Here is a 20,223-nt window from a genome sequence, read left to right as displayed (position 1 = left end):
TAACAACAGCTCTTTTGCAATACAGCTCGCATTGTTAGTAACAGAACCAGTTTTACAAAATGTTCCTGAAAGGATGAATCAGTTTTGTAAACTGTCCCTGAGAGGATGTTCAAGCATATCGTGTTCGAGTACACTCCTATCTTAACAACCTAGCTTTTATCTTAGCCTAAATACGTATAGAGTGAGGACACTGCACATGATTAAAATAGTTCCAAGATGTAGCAATTGATGTTGTAATCAATATTGAGTAACCGTTACGTATCTTAATGAATATATGAATATGTATGTGAATGGACTGTATAAATACTGTGTAACTTAAACTGACCAGCAAAGCCAGCTTTGGGTGCGAACCCCTGGTTTCCCAGCGCTGAAATAAAGCACTGCATATAACTACGCCCGTGGTTATGTGTCCTGATTGCTAACAGCATTGCCTGGCTGAGTTTTGTACTGGAAGAACATTCATCCTGATGGAACACTTTCCTTTTCCTGCGAGGCTCTCTATGAAAACGTCCTGCTGTCCCTGTCCATTCCCAGTCTCTGCGCGGTCTCTGAACTGGTGAGCCCAGCCAGACAAGCTGTGTAGGGGACAAAGGTCACCTCTGTAAACTACCTTGCTGGCAGCGCATTTAACTCCAAACTCCTACACGGAGCGTTCTACGGATCCTGGGGGAGCTGCCTCAGGGTTACAGACTGACACAAAAAAACCCCAAACCAAACACCAAAACCAAAAGCAGAACAGAAAACAGCTGTGGTATTACTTAGATATTTGTAAATAATGCTTTTGTGCCTCTTGCTGTTTATGGTTATAGTTCAAGACTTACACGTAGAATGGACACACCTGATAGCTATATCCAGGACTACATTTCGGTATGTGTCAATCATCAGCTTCTCAGTGGGATGTGACCAGAGACCACGTCACAAGCCTTACTCAAACTGAGACAAACACCATGTCCTGCTCTTCGCTCGCTGGCCAGGCCAGCTGGCTCACTGCGGGCGGCTTTGGGTTACCCAAGCACGACGGCCCCTTTGGAAATCAATGCCGACTGTCTTTAGCATGTATGGAAACTGCTTCCAGGACTATCTCCACCAACTTCCCAGGTTACAACAGAAGCTACTATTAAGTACAAAGAGTATAGTTTGGTTTGATATTCTCAAGAATATATTATAAAACTAAGAGTATCAGTTACACCTCTTTAGAAGGTGTACAGTACCAGACCAGAGGTCTAGCTAACCGAAGAACTGGTCTCTCAAAGTTTCGATACTGAATGGCCTTGGAAAAACTATAAAAACTGGTTGAATGCATAGTAAGGCTTCTCCAGGACACTCTTCCAGCTTTCAACAATTTGCAATTCATGGACACCCTGTGCCAGAAAAGGTATTTCTGGTAATCCCTCATAGCTTTTTCTTCCATTAATTTGTCCAATCAATTTTTAAGCCCATGTAAACTAATAACATCTACTTCCGTAGTAAGGAATTCCTCAGCACAGCTGCACAGTCTGTGAAGAACCACCTTCCTTACCCAAAAGAAGGGAACTTATTTGTATCCCATTACAGATAAGTTACGGCTGTTGTGGTTGCAAAATGAACCTGAACCTTACCCCCTGCAGTCTGTAAAGGTTGTGCGGGCTGTGAGCTACAGTCTGCACACCCACCATCCAGATAATGCCAGACCCATCTATTTCGGTACGTCTATCGAAATTTGGGATGCTTGTGTCTGTTCCAACCAGCACCAAGAAATGGTTCTACTCATGGTAAATATGAAAAACTCACAATAAAATTCCCAAAGGTGATTTATTTTTAATTCTCGGTAACACATATACTTTTCTAACAAATTAAGAAGTGCTGCAAACTCTTTGAACAGATTAGAAAACGAAACACAAGAGAGGAGCCTGACCTGCATTTACCTTCCTCAGTGAAGTAATTCAGTGTCCTTGTATGGGGGGTCCTTTCTAGGAAATTCCATTTTGGAAAACCCTTCTGAATAAAAAACCAATAAGCACTCTACACTGATAAACACACATATATATAAGTGTACCCATTTTAGAAGTATTGTTTGTGAAGGCAATTCTCTTCTTCAAATAAATTTTGGTTTACTTTTAAAGCTTCTTTTCTTTTTTATTCTATAGACTGGGGAATCCAGAAATTGTGTATCTGTAAATTGATCTCCACGCCTTAATTTGCTGTAAACAAAAGAAATCAAAGACATCACGTATGAATATCACCAAGTACCTATGTAACTATAATAATTATATATTAACCCTTCCAAATGGTAAATACTCTTAATGAAAGCTTGAAACATTAAATAAATTAAATGTATGGAAAATAAATATGTCTGAAGTAGCAAGGCATAGATAACTACAGTTTTTCAAAAGAATGCTAAAAACAGTAGTCTTTTTATGTGGGCTTGTACAACATTAATATGTCAGAAATGATAATTTATTCCTATAAGACAGAACTCAAAAATGATTTAAAACAAAAGCTTAACAACACCCATTCTGGATAATGTACATAAAAACAAAACATAAATAGGAGACAGCGATCTAAAATCTTCAGTAACATCCACCTTTGTTTCTGTTATTTGTTACTGTCTCTCTGCAGAAATGCAGAATCTTATCATTGGGGGGTAAAAGAGGAGAGTGTGTCAATATCACAATATTACAGCATTTTGCCGTAGTCCTTTCAGTCTCAACACTATTACACGGAAATCTTTACACTGTCTTTACCTCATTCTACTAATACACAATACAGTGCAATTTTGGCTTAAATTAATATTATACTAAAAAACAACAACAACAAAACAACCAACCAAGAAACCACAATCAACTTTGTGCCAAAAGCTCAGAATATTTTCAGAAGTACTCAACTTAAAGGTCCATTGGGATTTAGATCTATTCACCTAAGTGGAATTATACTAGTTTTCTTAATGGAAGTTTGGTTTTAAAATCCTTTAAAAACTGTTAATAATTATTACACAATTTGTGACCTGTCTCAGAAATCCCACGCCACTAAATTTGCCAAGAACACTGAGAGGTAAAGAACTAATTATCAAATCCATAAATCTTAAATTCAAATGATTTCTTATACTAGATAGAGCTAGTTAAAGCAAAACAACTCAATTACATCATAATAGTGCACGCAGTATCTTGCCACTTAACATTACAAGGACATTATTACGGTATTAATTTACATTCAAGCATAACATTTACAGTTATCCACCTCTAAAGGGGTTTAGATCATGATAAACACTAAGAATTCACCATGAATCACTACTGGTATAAAATGTTGCACTATACGCTATGTTTCAATTTTGAGGATTGAATACTGTGGGTGTCTTATTCTGGCACTTGGAAATCTTGCCCCACTAACAGGAAATGCTTTCTATCAACACCGAAGCATCACTGCAAAAGAGAATTGTGAAAAAGACAGTTCAACTGTTTATTTGGGGGCTTTAATAGCAAAACTTTAATAGGGATAATTATGTACTTCAAACCCCAAAATGTTACGTTTACTTACCAGTTTAGACTGGGTTCTTTGTAGCAAATAGTGGCTCTTCCTCGTCTAGATGGTGCTGCTGAGTTTTCTTCTACAGTTTTGGGGGATTTAGGTAAGGAAGTGTGAGATTGTAAACTATTGCTTGGCAGATCTTGCAGAGCCTTTCTCCCTGTGGATACAGGAATATACAGGTCTCATTTTATATATTTTTCTGAATCATAAACTTTCAATTCCTCATGATTTTCAATCAGTATTTCTTAATTTGGGTACTTTGGTTAGTGCTTCTAGTCTAAAGATTCTCAACAAAAAAGCCTGGACACCTTCCTGTGTAACCTCATCTGGGTGTTCCTGCTCCATGGGGGGATTGCACCGGATGAGCTTTCCAGGGCCCTTCCAGCCCCTGACACTCTGGATGCTGTGTGACAGATGATCAAAGCAGCGTCCAACGCAGCCCTGGCTGTGCCCTGGCTCCCCAGCCGTTTCCAGAAAGCCACTGTGATCTGCAGTGAGCGGCTCCAGGCTCCCAAGTTACTGCATTTCACAAAGTAGAACTGCACACAGCTCAGGGCCTCGAGGGCAGGGGAGGGGCACGTGTATCAGCTGAAGATCCAGCCTGGGCCAGATTTCTCCAGTCCTACTGGTTTCCAACTGGATGCCGGCTCTAAAACCAACGCACAATGCCAGACTAAACAATCAACGTTTAGTTTGGAGACAAATATTTTGATAACTTGGGAGAAATATTGAAATTACTATTTAGCTCACATTTCAAAAAATCTGAGCCCCTTGTAGATCACAGTCTCTCTGAAAAGCACCAAGAGTTAATGCAGACAGCAATCCAAGATGAAATAAAATAATCTGTGTTCCATAAAAGTTCTTCCAAGAGTGTACAGTCCTCACTGATATGTGTTTTAAATTGATTGTGTTCAGATGAGAACACTTGGGATATAGTTTTACAAAGGAACTGAATTTAAAACTCTCTTATCTTCACTTCTTGAGTTTGAACACTTTACCTTAAACCCTCTGAGGCAGCAAATGGATGCTATTGATCTCACAGAGGAAATTCATACATATGGGATAAATGATGAATTTTTTGTTGTGCCTATCTCGAGATGAATAAATTATATCACTCTTTATTTACAAAGCTGTTAAAGTGTTTTCTTTCTTTATCATAGCACCTGAATGCCTTGTACAGTCTAGCACACACACTCTTGATGGATGATCAAGCTGACAGTGCTGAATTACTACAATCCTGTAGAAGAATCCTGCACTGAGATGAAGTGACACATCTCAGCGGGTAAGACCGACCATTTCATCAAGTATTCTGAAATACCTTAAACACAGACATGAAGTCAGAGGTTCCTCACTGGACTTCTGCTCACTTTTCAGACATATGAAGGTGACTTTGGGCTGCTTGCAGCAAACGCCTCCAGATTGATGAAGGTAAAAGAAAAAGCATTGTCTTTTGACAGAGTTCATTAAGGAAAAGCAATGCTCATTTGGTTTAAACAACAGGGCTTTCTGAGCATGAGAACCCTCCGAGTTTGGCGGCCTCACACATCAGTCTTGATTTGTACTCATTTTAAAGTGAAGGTAAACTGTTGTTTTGAGCTCCTCCTAAAGCTCAAGGTTGGAAATGAGGTGAGTTTCTCTTTCAGCAGTAAGAGTTTTGAGACTTCTATGAGTCTGCGTTATTAGGAAAGCCGGCTGCTTCTGAGTGTGAATATTTACATTCACAGAGATCTTACCATATAGAGACTTTCATTACAGGAGACTTTCAAGGTATATTTCTAAGTAGAGCTCAAGGTGGCGATCAGAAGAGCTGGCATCATCAGAAATCATGGCATTTCATTGCTTTCTTTTAATTCAAGATATGGATTTGGATATAGGGTGAAAAATGAACTGGCTTTTGAACTACGCTTAAACGGGCGAAGATCAAATGATGAGCTTGCTTTTCATGCCAGTAGTCTTTGATACTGCTGATCACAAGGGTTTCCTAATTTATCATTAAAGTTTCTAAAGTTACGGGATCCTTTCCTCCCTTCCAAAGAAGGAAATGAAGATGAGAAGATGCAACTGCAAATTACCAGGACTAGCAACTCACATGATGGTCTAATTCTGCCAGTATTTGTATTAGATGTGTTAGTCATATATTCCTTAAACTCCTTTACAGTAATTTCGTTGTATGATAGAAGAATCTAAACCTATCTTCCAAACTACACTAAAGTTTAATTATTTTCTTAATTTAATGTATCTTACTTAAAGAAGTTGTCAAATGAAAGTTTGCTCATGGGTAGATTCTAGAGAAAACCTGCTCACAGTAGTTTTTTTAGATCTCCCAATTCCTGTTGAATTGCAGTGGTCCTAAAGAAATACAAAGGAAGTCTTTAAATCCAGCTGTGTTCTCCATTTATGAAGGGAACTGTGTTCACTCTTATTTCCCTTGTATAAAAGCTCAAGTTATTGTAACTTTTCTGTCCCAAACGTTCTGAATTCTGTCAGTCTTTGAAAAATGAATACATGCTCCAACTATAATTGCTCCTCAATAATGTGGACTACTTACATCTGCCCAATCAAATATCATCTTGGAATATACTGAAAAATAACAAGGACATTAGTTACCACAATTAAAAAAAGATGTTGCAACTGATATATGATATAGAATAATTTTAGTGATTTTCAGTCTTTTCCATCCCTGTTTCATCCACTCTAAGCAATCAATAAGAGCAGGATAGCATTAAGATAACTTGCCACTGTTTCAGGTACTACCTCATTCAAAATGCCATATTTCCTCATCATCCACTTACCATGACAAGGTGTCAGAGTCTTTTTGTCAGTCTCTTTAGGAACATGATCCAGTTTTTCTTCTGCCTTTGCAGTATCCAGTGCTTCAGTACGATCATTTTCCCCACAGATTTCAGAGTTTTTCGGTATAGAGAACTTCATAGAAGCATCATGGTTACCAAGAGCTGGGAGCTCCACACTGGAAAGAGCTTCCTGGAAAAAGCTCTCTGTGTTTAATGGCACATCCTTAGAACATTTCACAGGTAGAAATTTTACAAATTCGGATTTTTGAGCCGTATGCTTTAACTTGCTCATCAAGGAATCTTTCTCCCAAGGGGCTCCCTGGTCATCCAAAATATTCTGCCTCCCCTGATCTATATGCCTGGAATAATTTTTGTCTACTCTGGTCTCAGTAATACCAGCACTAAACCTGGGTTTGCGCTTGATCTGATTATCAGGAGAATTACTAATGTGAGGGGTTTTATGTGCCACTGATGGGGAATCTACTGTCTTTAGCATATTAGCATCACCATCTACTTGTTCTTTAGCCTGTGGCGTATTCATAGATACACCATTCTGAGTAACTAAAGCTACTTGCATTTGCTGAATTTCAGTTACTTTATTTCCAGGAACAGCCCCCACGTCCTTAGTTTTTAATTCTTCATTTTTACAAGTTGAGAACTGTGTAAGATTTTCTTTTGGTATTATACATGCTTTCCTGCTGGCCTTTGCCAATGTATGTTTTAATCTCCTGGGCGAAAAATGGCTACTCTTTTGGTCTGCTTTCTGGGGAATTTTATGAATGCTGTCACTTCTAGTTTCTCCACTTTGTCTATAACTACTTTTTTTGTTGTATTTTCTCTTTATGATATTCTTCTGGTCTTGTTTCCTCTTGCTGTCATACTGGTGAACCTCTGTTTGAGACTTTTTTGAAACAGATTCCTCATACTGCCCATTTTCCTCTCCATGGTACTTTGCGTTGTCCATTTTAGAAGGGTTTTGAAAGGCCTTCCTGTTTCTTTTTGGTTTGCCACATTTCTCATCTGTATGCAGAAAGTCCTGCTGGGAAGGCAACACATTAGAAGTATTATCTTGGAATGGTAAATTTGCAGCACAATAAACCTCTGGTGGGATCTTGTTACCAGATGAGTTTGAGTCTGCTTTTCGTATTTTGCTTTCCATGTCTTCAGACATTCCTGAGAAAGTGTCTTTATTTGTCTCCTGTTTGTTTGGACTCATTAAGTTAACCTGGCATGTCCCCCCAGCATCCTTAGCTTTACTTGGACAAAGTTGTGATTGATAATATTTGCCAGTATTTAGCAAACTCTGCTTCCCTACGGAACTGCCTGTGGGTAACTGTTGAGTTTGTGAGTCGGTAGTTCTTGACACTTCATTACTGTCAGCCCTAGTGGCCCTTTCTTCTACACAAAAATTTGAACTGACTTCAGTCTTGCTTTTAATTTTCTCTTTATCCTTCTTAGAATATTTTACTTTTCTGAAATTTGCTAACATTTGATCAGAATTGGCATTACTATTTTGATTTCGGTGTAATTTGTCTTTCGCTGTAACTGTGAGTAGTTCACCTGCATCACTGGCAGTCAACTCCATATCAGCATCATAAATGGTTTCTTCAGGCTTTGTCTTTTCAGTAAAAATCAGCTTCTTAAAGTCTATCTTACTTTCATTGCTAAATTTAAGAGCTGAAGGGATAACATGAGATGAGTCACTTGAACTTCCCTGAAAATTCACGTCATTGGTATTGCTGCTGCTGTCGATACCATGATGATGCAGATTATTTGAGCTACATTTTTTATCAAAATCCTTTAGATTAGGTTGCGATTCTGACTTAGGAATTACTGCATGTTTCTTTCTTTCAGTCACCTTCCCACAGAATGGCACTGAACTATGATGATATTGTTTCCTGAGCTCCTTGGACTGTCCTAAAGGTTGTGTATTTTCCACCTGAGTCAGGAAGGCACTGCTGCAAGTTAGTTCTGTGCATAATCGATTTTCTGCAAAGAGAAACATTTCAGTAGCTTGGGGAAAGAAAGAATATAGTTACCAGAATAAGACAGATTACTGAAGGCTGGACCAGAAGCAAACTGTGTAAATTTCTTTTTTCTTTTTTTTTTTTTTTTTTTTCTGAATACACATATTCTGCAGTTGGTCCTTAAAAATTTACTTAACTAGTGCTAATTTAATATTTTACCAAAGTTGGGTATAAGTAAAAAGTGTATTTTTCTACAATTACTTTGGTTATCATTTGGGTAGCTTATCAAAGTTTTATTCTGCTCACATTAATTTTGTTACATTTCAGCTGCGTACGTCAATTCTACAAGTGATTGTCAGAACACCCATACTTATGGGTGATCATTCTATTTTTTATTAGTTTATTACAGTTCAGGAATCTTACTATACCTTCTGTAGTGCACATCAAATAATCAATCATTAAATGCTAATTCTCAGATAGCTCTGGAAAATGAATCAGCTGTACAGAAATGCCTCCTACCTTTTAAAGATATCTTTTTGTCAATGGTTGTTTCCACCGGGTCTATTTCAATGAACTTTTGATTATTTGTACCAGAAGGCACTGATAATACAAACTCGATTTGATCTGAATGCATTTCTTTTGACGAAGTAGTGGTACACGTGGGAGGATTTGGTATTTCACACACCAAAGGGCTATCTTGCTGTTGCGCATTAGCTGTTGCAATCAAAGGAAGCTTCAATGGCAGTTCTACAGATCTGAAAAGAGGAAATGTTACTGTGAAGGTCTGTAGTACATTTTATACCAAAACATCCAATTGTTTCCAACATTCCCTTAATAATGCTTAAAAGCAGAAAACAAGAACTCGAGTATGAAATCTGGTTCTATCTTAGGGGCAAATGTATTTTTCAGTATAGAGAATCCATCTTCGTGCTGCTGAGATCCCATGAAGAAAACAGCAAGCTATTCAAACACAAGTTTTGTCTACCAACCTACATACATTAAGTCCAAGTTGCCAATGGGTAATTTCCGAATGAGACAGGAAATTGCTTCTTACTACCTCAAAAATACTGTCCTCTTTTTGTTAAAAAACAAGTTTCTCTTTTAGTGAATTTGCCTGTCTGCTAAAGCTTCATATCAGCTGCATTTTCCTGGAGAACCAGACACATGTTTTGGCAAACATAGCAATGGAATGCGAAGTTATTGATAAGCATGGATGGACATCTCGTGAGAGGGACAATGAGAAACAGGCGACCAAGAACTGACCAACTGAGCATAACATCCCATTCACGTGAATACTTCATGTAAAAGAGGGAGATCACGAGGATCTCATGCCTTTTTCCCTTCCTTTTCCCTTTTCCTTATGGCCGACATTAGGAGAGGACCCTGCGAGTTGTCCCTGTGAACTGAGGCCAGTGACAGACTGAATCCAGCTCCGGTTGGCTGCAGAGTCCAGTCCAGGACTTCAGGTGCCGGCTCTGCAGTTGCTGGGACTTTCAAGATTGTATTTGTATAGTTTGTATGATTTTCTCTATTCTTATTAGTAGCATTAGTAAAACATTTTTACTTTTTCCAACTCTCTTCTCTCTGTCCTTCTGTCCCTCCTGATCACCTGTCCTGAGTGGGAAGGGGGGAGAGGGAGGGGCTGAAGGGGGAAGGGAGGGGGAGAAGAGGTTAACAATACATCTGCCAGGGTTTTATTGTCATCCTGCAATCAAAACCCTCGACAAATACTTAGGATAATAGACAAAGATTAGTTGAATGAAAATCCAGAGACGCTTCTCAACTTGCACATTTAACAGAAGCACCTACCCAGCTGACAGCTGTGTGCTCTTGAGCTGGTCACCAGCGGGGCTGCCGGGACCGGGCGACAGAGGAACGCGACTCTCAAGATTCTTTCAAAAGAACAACAGTGGGGAAGTAGAAACAGTTGAATATTCTCTTACAAGTATCAGAAATATCCCAAAGCAATGTATAGACTTCTAAAATGTAGAAATAACTACTGTAAAGTGCATTATACATACAGAAGCACAGAGCAACACTATGTAACCGTTTAGAACAGACAATAAAAAGTGTTGTGGGTTTTTTTTAAAATTAACAGTAATTTAGCCATGACACAAGGACTACCATGTTTTCCTGTACAGATTCGAAATGCAAGATATTTCTTGCAGGACTAACCAGGGGAGGCAGGTGGCTCACTCACTGGTGAAGAATACCACACCCTCCAGTATTAATGCTACGCCTTTTTCTTTTAAACCAAATGACTTCATGAGGGCTAACTGATATTTAACTTTTACATACTCTGTTAACAAGATTAAAACCTACATTTTTAGTGCAAGCAACCGCAAAATTTCATTTATTTCACTAGCCTAGGGCTAATGAAATGGGGTATATGTTTTGAAATGCATGTATATATGCAAACGCAATACATGATTTCAACATTGCACTCATTTAGATGCTTTGAAAATATTATCCTGCAAAACGAGTTCAATATGGTAACAGTTAAAAAAAAGTCTTACCTCAGAAAGACTGCTTATTTTTATTGCAGTTAAGAGGTTATCGTTCAAAAATGCTTCTATTTCTGTGAGAGTTTTATTCTGCGTGTAAAAGGAAAAGTAATTTAAAAAAATATTTTAAGTGGCTTCTGGCTTAAGAAAAGATATAAAGGTAAGTCTACGTTGTAGTTTTTTTTCATTCAGTTAAGCACAAACTGATTTCTTATATCATGTCAACACCTATAAACATAAAGGTGAAGCTGGCACTAAAGCAGCTGTGGATACACATATACAGTGACGGACACAATAGCAAGTACACAAAAATCCTATGAAAGAAAACTCAAATGAAAATACTATGCTATTACTTGATATAACCTCCCAAATCTGAGGTGTATATTATAAATCATGATTTAAGAAGCAATATTGTTTGCAAAAAAGAGAAAAGCTTGGTTTAGCTTGGTTTAGCTAAGTTGAAACGATATTACTTGCAGCATACCAAACTGGTTAGTTTTTGACGAAGCAAGATATTATGACGCTGCAGCTTTTCTACTTCCTTCTGAAGAAAAATCTTCTCATTCTTTAGCTTCCGAGAATTTTCTTTCTCCACACTCAAAGCCACAGCTAATGCTTTATTATTTTGTTTTAACGATACTTTAAACATAGATGAGTTATCTAAAGGAGACAAAACCATATTATTTTCAAAAGCTTCATTTCAAGGCCCTCTCTGCATAAACTATCACTACATAACAACACTTTATCTGGGGGTTGTGGCGGAACAATAGCAAAGCCTGACGCTTTCTAATAGGAAACTGTTTCTGCTGGCTGCCTTTCCGACCACTATTCTGTCAGCTTCATGGTCAAGTTTATTTCATGCACAGATTCTGCTCTTGTTTGTGGGTTTTTTAAGTTGTTTGTGTGTGTTTGTGGTTTTTCTTTTCAATAAGGTTATTTTAAGACGAAAGCATTTAGAGTTTCACAGGCATAAAAATATTTCTAAAAAAAAAAAAAATCCCAAATATTTTACATATCAAAGCAAAAAGCGTGAAGCTAGAAATACAACTTCCACTGTCCTAACGACAACCTGCCCGCTCACACCTGTTGCAGAATGTTTTAGGAACCTTTTTTTTGGTGAGCAACACTGCATATTACCAAGATGATTTTTTTGCTTCACGTTCATAGAACATACAGAGTTAACTTGAAGTCAAGGTAGGGACCATGCTCTTATATAGTACAAAAAGGAGAAAAAATTAGCTTGAAATCTGCTCCAACTATTAATACATCTCATCATCGCCTTATGTTATTCCTTCTACAGCCTGTAATTCAAAATTTGCAATGCCGTATTTCTTTGCTTTGGGAAACAGGCAAAAGTCTGTGGAACCTTGTTAATCCAAACATTATGCTTTGCAATTACTATTCAGCTTAGTGAATGATTTGTTTTACTGCACTGTGGAGATTTCTAAAGAATATCAGTATTGTTCACCTATGCTGTTTAGTTTTCACTGAAAATGAGTATTTTTTACCCAACCATCTACCATGACAAACCCATGTTTTAATTTAAACCTGACTTACTGGGAAAACAAAAGACCTTCTGGCAAGTGACTAAATCAGCAGATGAATATTTGTAGTTTTCTTGATTCAGTAAATTCACTCAATGAAGAGTTTCCTGTCATCCCCATGGCAATACCAGGTATTTTACTATGGCAACAACACTTTGAAAGGTCATCGATTTGACTTATTTTGGTACCTCATTTTTGGGATGGCCCAAATGGCCATGGACATGCACTTGAGTACAGTCTTTTACAAAATACTGCAATGTCAAAGAGCATCCACTGAAAATACTCAGATAACTAGATAAATAAACAACTTGCAATCATGTGTTTTAACTTTCAGACTCTCCTAAAATTCTCAACATACCACATTAATACTTTTAACAGGCAGCGATTCAGCAAGTCACATTAAATACAATTACCGTTCCTTTTTAAGTCATACATTCTAAGAACAATAGATGGCTTCGGTTTTAATTGTACTTACTCATTAATTTAGTTTTGATTTTGGATGCTAAAGAAGCGTTCCATTTCGCAGCTTGCAATGTTCCATCTCTTTTCTGCATGTGTCCTCTAACAGTATCCGAGGTGACAATGGGGGATGATCGAGCAGTCGCCTGTTTCTTCATCACCAAAATGAACCTGTACATTGTCAAGGGGAATGCCCAAATAAGACATGACCTTTCTCACACTTTTAAAAATTAAGTTTCATTATCTCTTATCAGGATTTGTTATCTTTGAAGTTGAGAAAATTGCTTCAGTCTTTACCTTTGTTCAATTCAAACAGGTTAATGAACCGGTCCTTGAGATGTAAGTCACACAATCACAGAGTGGCAAAAAATTTAACTAATAAACACGAAGACTGAAAGGATCACAGATATTTGATCTTCTCCATTCCCTCAAATATCTATCCAAGTTTACACTTAAAAGGGAAAAAAGCCTCAACGTTCTATCCCTTCACAATATGACCAGACCAGCTTTTGCCTGCACAAATGGAAACATTTAAACAAACTGCATTATAAAGCCTATAAATTTAAAGACAATTTTAAGACAATTAAATTAAACAGTATTCCCTGAATATAAAACAAACAGTTTCAGAACATATATGAGGCCTTGGTACTTATTTTAAAAACGTTCTTTAAGCCTCAATGATTGTTTCTTGCTAGTCTTATCTACAGTCATGCTGTAGCTATAGCTAAATGGAAAGTTAAATGTATTCATGAGGTGTCAATGTGTACATCTTGTTATTTGCAGTTTCTCAGAGAAAGCAAAAGTAACTACAAATAGCACTATGCCAGCATGCAATGAACGGGCTCATTCTAAAGTGGTCACAGTTGTTGATGACAAGAGGCTTTGTATTGGAATATGGCACCCAGGGAGAGGGGCTCACTGCCACACAGACCCCGGGATGTCAGGGGTTGGAAGGGCCCTCAAAGCTCAATCCAGTGCAATCCCCCCATGGAGCAGGAACACCCAGATGAGGTTACACAGGAAGGTGTCCAGGCGGGTTGGAATGTCTGCAGAGAAGGAGACTCCACAACCTCCCTGGGCAGCCTGGGCCAGGCTCTGCCACCCTCACCAGGAACAAGTTTCTTCTCATGTTTAAGTGGAACCTCCTGTGTTCCAGTTTGTACCCATTGCCCCTTGTCCTGTCACTGGTTGTCACCAGAAGAGCCTGGCTCCATCCTCCTGACACTCCCCCTTTCCATATTGATCCCCAGGAATGAGTCCCCCCTCAGTCTCCTCTTGTCCAGCTCCAGAGCCCCAGCTCCCTCAGCCTTTCCTCACACAGGAGATGCTCCACTCCCTCCAGCATCTTGGTGGCTGCGCTGGACTCTCTCCAGCAGTTCCCTGTCCTGCTGGAACTGAGGGGTCACAACTGGACACAATATTCCAGGTGTGGTCTCCCCAGGGCAGAGCACAGGGGCACAAGTAGGAAAGGAGCCCCAGTAAAGCACCTCGGGGAGGCGGCTCCCGCGGCGGAACGGCCCTGAGCTCCCTCCCCTCCTCACCCCAGGGGCTCCGGGCTCCCTCCCCTCCTCACCTCAGGGCGTTCCCGCCAATGGCCGTTACGCGGCGGCCGTTGCTCCGCGGCGCTCGCGGCCCCTCAGCGCGGGGCCGGGGGAGGAGGATCGGCCTTAAAGCCGCACGCGGAGCCCGCGCTGTGTGAGGAGCCACTGAGAACTACACCGGCGGTGACATCTCAACGGAGAGATACACGAAGGCAACAATAAACCGACAAACTTACCAGAGAAATCAGTAACGCCCCGTGCTCCAGAAGTCGGAGATAAGAGGCGCAGCCAGGCTGCAACAGCTACCGCTGCCTTTAGACCACAACCAACATCCATCTTCCGAGATGTCTGCTGATAAAACAGGAAAAGCTCTGTCACAGTTTTGTCACCTGTGTTAAAATAGTTTACATGTACAGTCACAGTGTTTATTTCAGACACAGGATACACATAAACCATTAGTCTAATAAAATGCTTTTCCCCAAAATGTGTTCAGAGCCGCTCCATGTACATTCTCTATCACAGGCCATGTCTAGCCCAACCATTAGTTCTGGTGGACGTTAATTCCTAAATTTGATCCAGGATTTGTGAAAATCTTACGAGAGTTAATGTTTTAATTTATTTGAAGGTTTACACAGATGTGGAAGGTTTGAATTAAACCAGCATTAGGTTCCATAATGCGGCAACCATCAGGAAAATCTCACCTTTCTGTGTGCTGACATTACAATATGCTGTGAAGTAAATCAAAGGAATCGCACAATAAGTATCAGCAGCATGATTTGAAAATGTATCTTTATGAACTTACTATTTTCATAATCTGGAGAGTCTCTCTTTTCTATCTTGTGTATGCTATATAGCACATGTTCTCAGTGTGGCCCTGAAGCTGCAAAACCCCCACGCTTCTATGCAATCCCCTTCAAATACAGAGCTGATCCAGCACACTTTGTAGGGCTTTGGTACATTTCCCCTTCAAGGCAACTTGGAAGGGACTACAGCCACTGTAAAACTCTGGCCAAATACATGAGGAAATAACCTTACGTAACTTTAAAAACAGAAAACCAATCAAATAAAACTTACCTCCTCATCTGTTCCAGAAGGCAGCGTGTTCCTCCAGAGCCGCTCAGGAGTTTCCATTTCCTCCAGTTTTACAACAGTCTCAAGTCCTGAAGGGGCAATCACCAATTTGCTTCCATTTCATGTTTATGCCGCTACTGCTGGCAATAAATTTCAAACAAACCATCAAGGACTGCCTTTCCACCTGTGCTCATGCTTTCCCTTACACTGGGCTGAGGAACTCCCACGCTGTAATATTTCACACTTAAAAACCTCCTGTTAATTGCCAGCCGCTCAGAGTGGGAAAGAGCTTAAAGCACTGCCAGGTTTCACAGCCTATAGATCTTAAATATTAAGAGCAGAATGGTAGGTTTTGGTCATTTGGGATCCTATGACTAGTCTATAAACTGAGCTTGAGGGAAAGAGAGGAGAGACAGACCTGTTGGAGAAGCCCTGACCACATGGGAAGGGTTGCATTGAGTTTGTCTTACTAGCTACATGCAAATCTGTCTCTGAAAAAAATCTTGCTTGAGGAATTAATCCCATAAGGTCTAGTAAAGTGTAAGCTATGACTAAAGCACTTCTGGTGGGTAGATTATACAGAACGGCTTCTCTCTCTCTGGATCCTCTGATGTCCAACAGGACTGGAGCTCACACTGTAAGTTTTTCCTGAAGTTATAGGATTAAGAACACATTTTCATGTAATCACAGCCTTTCCTGCACAAGCTTAATGAAAATTCGTTTCTTCATGCCTCTTCCCTCTGACAAATTTGACTGAATTTAGTAAATGGAAGCACAAATACACAGAGGATGAGTGTGTAAACCCGGCTTCCATTGGAAACTAGTAAAAACCGAACCAAAACACAAAGTGCCTGTGTTCATTTCCCAAGAACATGCAGCTCAAAAGGCAGTTTGCTTGTGCAGGCTGATCATGCTGCTTGCTTCTGTACCAAGGACGTGCTGTGCTGAGCTTTAACAGTAACCATACCTCAAACAGTTAAGCCTGAGCTCCAAAGCTTACCTATGGCGTTGGTATTTTGCGTAGACATAACCAAGTTAACTTGCTAAGACAAATACAGAAAAACTATTTAAATACAATAAGGGCACATTTCTTGCATGTGCAGTGTACAGTTAAATAACTGGCTTTTTACTGGACTTCAGACAGCAATTAAAATATATTGTTAACCTTTGGGATTTAGTTCTCTCTTACTATATTTCCTAAACGCATAATTATCTTGTAACTTGAGACGGTTTGCACAAATTTAGAGTTTGGCCCCGTTAACTTCTGCACACCCCTACTAGTTATTTGGCAGTTGTATCCATAGGCGTAGGCTCTTACTGTAGGATGGCGGCGGTTGGAGTATTTTCTTCTGCTGTCGTGCCCATTTTTGCTGCCCAGACACTCCCCGCGCACGCAGGAGCTCCAGGCACACACAGGCGAAGGGTATTTGCTGGCAATGTGGCTCTAGTGATGCCGCAGCTCCAGCGAGTTAGAGCAGCCCTAGTCAAAGAGTGGGTTTTAAAGAAGCCACTTGGTCATTAGTACAAAATTACTGCATTTTTAGTGCTGTGAACTATGCCCAGAGCAAGATTTCCCAGAACATCCTTCCAGTGCTTTCCTCGCATGTACTGACCGTATAATGCTGCTCACCTGTTTGTCCCAAAAGAGTCACCTCTGAATTTCCTAGCAAAGTAAAACGCCATAGGTATTTACAGTAAAAGAATATTTGACTATTTGCACTAATACATCTCCAGCACTGTTTTCAAAGCAGATTTCCAGTATCGCATAACAAACATGCAAGAGCTGAGCTAACGCTTAGGTCTCATATAGAATATTCTCAGCCTTAACTGGCATTAGATTTCTTTCTGTTTGTATGTTTCAGGTTTGAATGGCTTGTGATTAACATCCTCACCTGCAGACGCAATGGTAGAGACGTCCAGGGCGTCCATCCAGGCGCGAGTCCTCGTGCCGCTTTAAGGTTCAGTGCTGGCTTCGGTGTTCAGTGGGCGCTTTCCTCTCAAAGTGGATGAATCAGGTGAGTATGTTCAAGCTCTAAATACGACATTCTGATCAGGGAGCTCTGTGGCAAATGCACGCTTTTATACCTATTTCTGCATTTTATAGTGTATCTCTTTTCCCAATTTGCTGAGCATCGGTTGAGTTCTTCAACTCCAGGACATAGAACAATTATGCGTGTGTGACTTTACACCTACAAGTAATTCATCTGAATTGCACAGACCACCCATGTTTGCAAACACCCGTGTTTGTACAGCGCTTGCCCTGCCTCAGCTCCAGCCAGACCATGGCTTGACAATCTACTTCTTCACTATAATATCAAAATAGATAAAATTGAAGTCGGCAGAGTATTTGGCATTTAACTTGGATCCTACTTTGAATCCCTGTATGTTCATTATATAAGATTTAGATCTCATCTTCACTTCGGAATACTTCATTACTCAGGAAAGACTGCATTTTTCACCACCACGGCTTGATATGAAAGCTTGAATAAAACTACTCATGGCTCACATTTCACACTTGTGACTTGGAAATCCTGCCAAAGCATGTCCATTTTAAAGACTCGATGGATGGAGAATAGTAATGCTTTGTTGTACCCTTTTGACTGTTTAAAATATCTGAAACATTAAACATTTGCTACCGTCTCCCAGTTGCCGCAAACACCCGTTGTGTCCAGCTGGTTGGTACGGTTCTGCAGTGGCCCTGAGCCCAGCAGCCAAAGGACAGAAAAACAAACAAAACATCCCTGTAAAACCACAGCAATATTCTTTCTGTTTCCAGGAGCATGTCTAATTGGATTGAGATGGAGGCCTGTTTAAAGATCTTTTGGATTATCTGCATGGAGAAGTTCGGATTCCTGAAGATGAACAAATTCAAATTGCGCTGCAGGAGGAAGCAGATTATTTTGGCATCCCTTATCCATACCCGACCGTTCGGCTATTCAAATAGAGATGTGTTCTTTAAAGTCAAATAGAGAGCTTAAAAAGGTCTTGACATTTCTTCCATTTTAAAAGATGTGCTCTGTAATCAGCACCATTCTTTAGCATCAGATACTAAAATTACAGTATATGCAAGTTCGCACTTTTTAATCACCACGTTATATCAGCAGTAAATCCAGAGCTGATAACGCATCATAGAAAAATGAAAGATGAAAGCTTATTCGACTAAAAATATTGCATTGTTATTCATGTTGTGTATGTTGTGGTCTCTATTTTTTCCAGGCTTTGTTAGATTTCTGCGACTCATATGATTCAGTTTGTAGCAAGCCTGCAGTTTGGGCCCTGCACTATCTCAACACATCTGGAGCGAGCTCTGCAAGTCAAATTATTGGGGTGTGCGCCACAAGACCTGATGGGACTGGTGCAATTAGTAAAGAGCTAAGAACAAAAATTCACAGTAAAAGCATTTTCAAAAGGTGAGATGACTGTCAAACACATGAAAACATTATGAAGTGAGAATGAACACTCACAAATTATAATAATAGCTAAATATGTTTATTCCAAGAGTATTTGGACACCGGGGTCAGGTATCTGTCCTCCTACTGTGTTTTCCCTTTGAATAAATGATTGGGATTTACAAGTATCAGCTTTACACCATCAGTTCTGTCATTATTCTTTTACCAACACCTGTTATTTCCCAAATACCCATTTTTAGCAGTAGGTGTTCCCGGGCACACTGATCATAGGAGGGTGACTATTTAGGACCTCTTAGACAAATGAAAATGAAATTTAAGTAACATTTTCCTTTCTGTGTTACCAAAAATTTACTATTAAGTCCTTCTACTTAGGATTTGGTTAAAAGAATGATCCATTTTTAAGGACGTTACATTTTTAAGGACTTAGCCAGAGCTAGCACATAAGTGTTACCTTTAAAACAACATTTCTAGAGAAGCTGGAAATAACGGCCAGTACCTCTGGAGCTATTATTCAGTGGCTGAGTTGAAAAAGATGGTGGATGCTTTCAAGGCCTGGGAAGGGAGAGGCATAGTATTAATTTTGTTCTTTTACTTCATTACTACTACTTTATTACAGAAAAAGCCACAGTCAGCTTAAAATAAAGCAGAAACACTGCACCATTTTTTCATATAAATATAATTTCAGGCCCTTTTCAAAGCTGCTGCTTTCCTATACATCTATATATCTACAGATCTTTTCACTCACGCTGGTCTCTGGTCCAACACGCATGAACGTTCCAGTGCGGTTTGTTCCAGCAGTTTGCTGCACCAGCTGCATCATCTCCCATTTCTGTCCGTGCCTGTTGTCCCCTCCCGTGGTGACGGCCGCACTGAGCCGGAGCGCCTGGGTCCCGGGGAGCCCCTGCTACAGTCACCAGGACAAAATGTGAGGATTTACAAGATTTTGACGCGGCCCAGTCACTGTTTGGGGAAGAAGCCTCACGGCATGAACCGCCATCCCTGAGCTCAGATCAGCCGCTCCCCTGCGACAACAGGCTCCAGGAAACTGCCACAAGCTGGAAGATCAATGTTTGCCTTCCAGAATTATTAGTTTCTCTTTCACAGCAACGTTTTCAAACATGTTAAGTGATGATTTTTTAACCCTTTTTTTCCAAACATACCTAAATAATTTAAATTTTCCCAACAGCTCAGCTACGTTACCTTCTCTTTTTACTTTTCCAACTGTGTATTTGGTCCTTTATTTTGCTGAGCTCCCCCCTTACTCTAAGTTTAATCTTACACAGAAGATAAACAGCTCCAACACACCTGGGTGTGTTTCCACTTCCAAAATACTGTACAAAGTGCAGCAGGAATTCCGTGTGTGTGTGATGCAAACAGCTGGATTTGCACTTTCAACCAGCCTTGTCCTGCCCGTAGCTCCCTTGCTGAGCC

General features: G+C 39.9%; 2 protein-coding genes across 2 annotated transcripts; one reads left to right on the top strand and one right to left on the bottom strand.

The window, feature by feature from the left end:
* Positions 1-1,878: 1,878 nt before the first annotated feature.
* Positions 1,879-14,362, bottom strand: SGO2 (shugoshin 2). Its single transcript, XM_082055447.1, has 9 exons — positions 14,344-14,362; positions 12,787-12,941; positions 11,252-11,427; positions 10,780-10,857; positions 10,073-10,155; positions 8,783-9,018; positions 6,297-8,285; positions 3,514-3,661; positions 1,879-2,180 (listed from the first exon to the last, which is right to left on the bottom strand). Exons 2-9 carry the CDS (start codon positions 12,926-12,928, stop codon positions 2,075-2,077), a joined length of 2,958 nt encoding a protein of 985 aa, XP_081911573.1. The 5' UTR covers positions 12,929-12,941; positions 14,344-14,362; the 3' UTR covers positions 1,879-2,074.
* Positions 14,363-16,832: 2,470 nt separating this feature from the next.
* KCTD18 (potassium channel tetramerization domain containing 18) lies at positions 16,833-20,016 on the top strand (the record flags this gene model as incomplete). The annotated part of the gene is given in 8 exon segments (XM_082055944.1): positions 16,833-16,873; positions 17,316-17,338; positions 17,341-17,397; positions 18,159-18,178; positions 18,180-18,300; positions 18,303-18,364; positions 18,599-18,792; positions 19,264-20,016. Coding segments are annotated over 8 exon segments (684 nt in total). The 3' UTR covers positions 19,430-20,016.
* Between the last annotated feature and the right edge of the window lie 207 nt (positions 20,017-20,223).

The sequence above is a fragment of the Streptopelia decaocto genome (genome assembly GCF_964273445.1).
Source record: "Streptopelia decaocto genome assembly, chromosome: 6".
Taxonomy (NCBI): domain Eukaryota; kingdom Metazoa; phylum Chordata; class Aves; order Columbiformes; family Columbidae; genus Streptopelia; species Streptopelia decaocto.
Note: the sequence above shows the minus strand (reverse complement) of the source record. Positions and strands in the feature narration are given on the sequence as shown.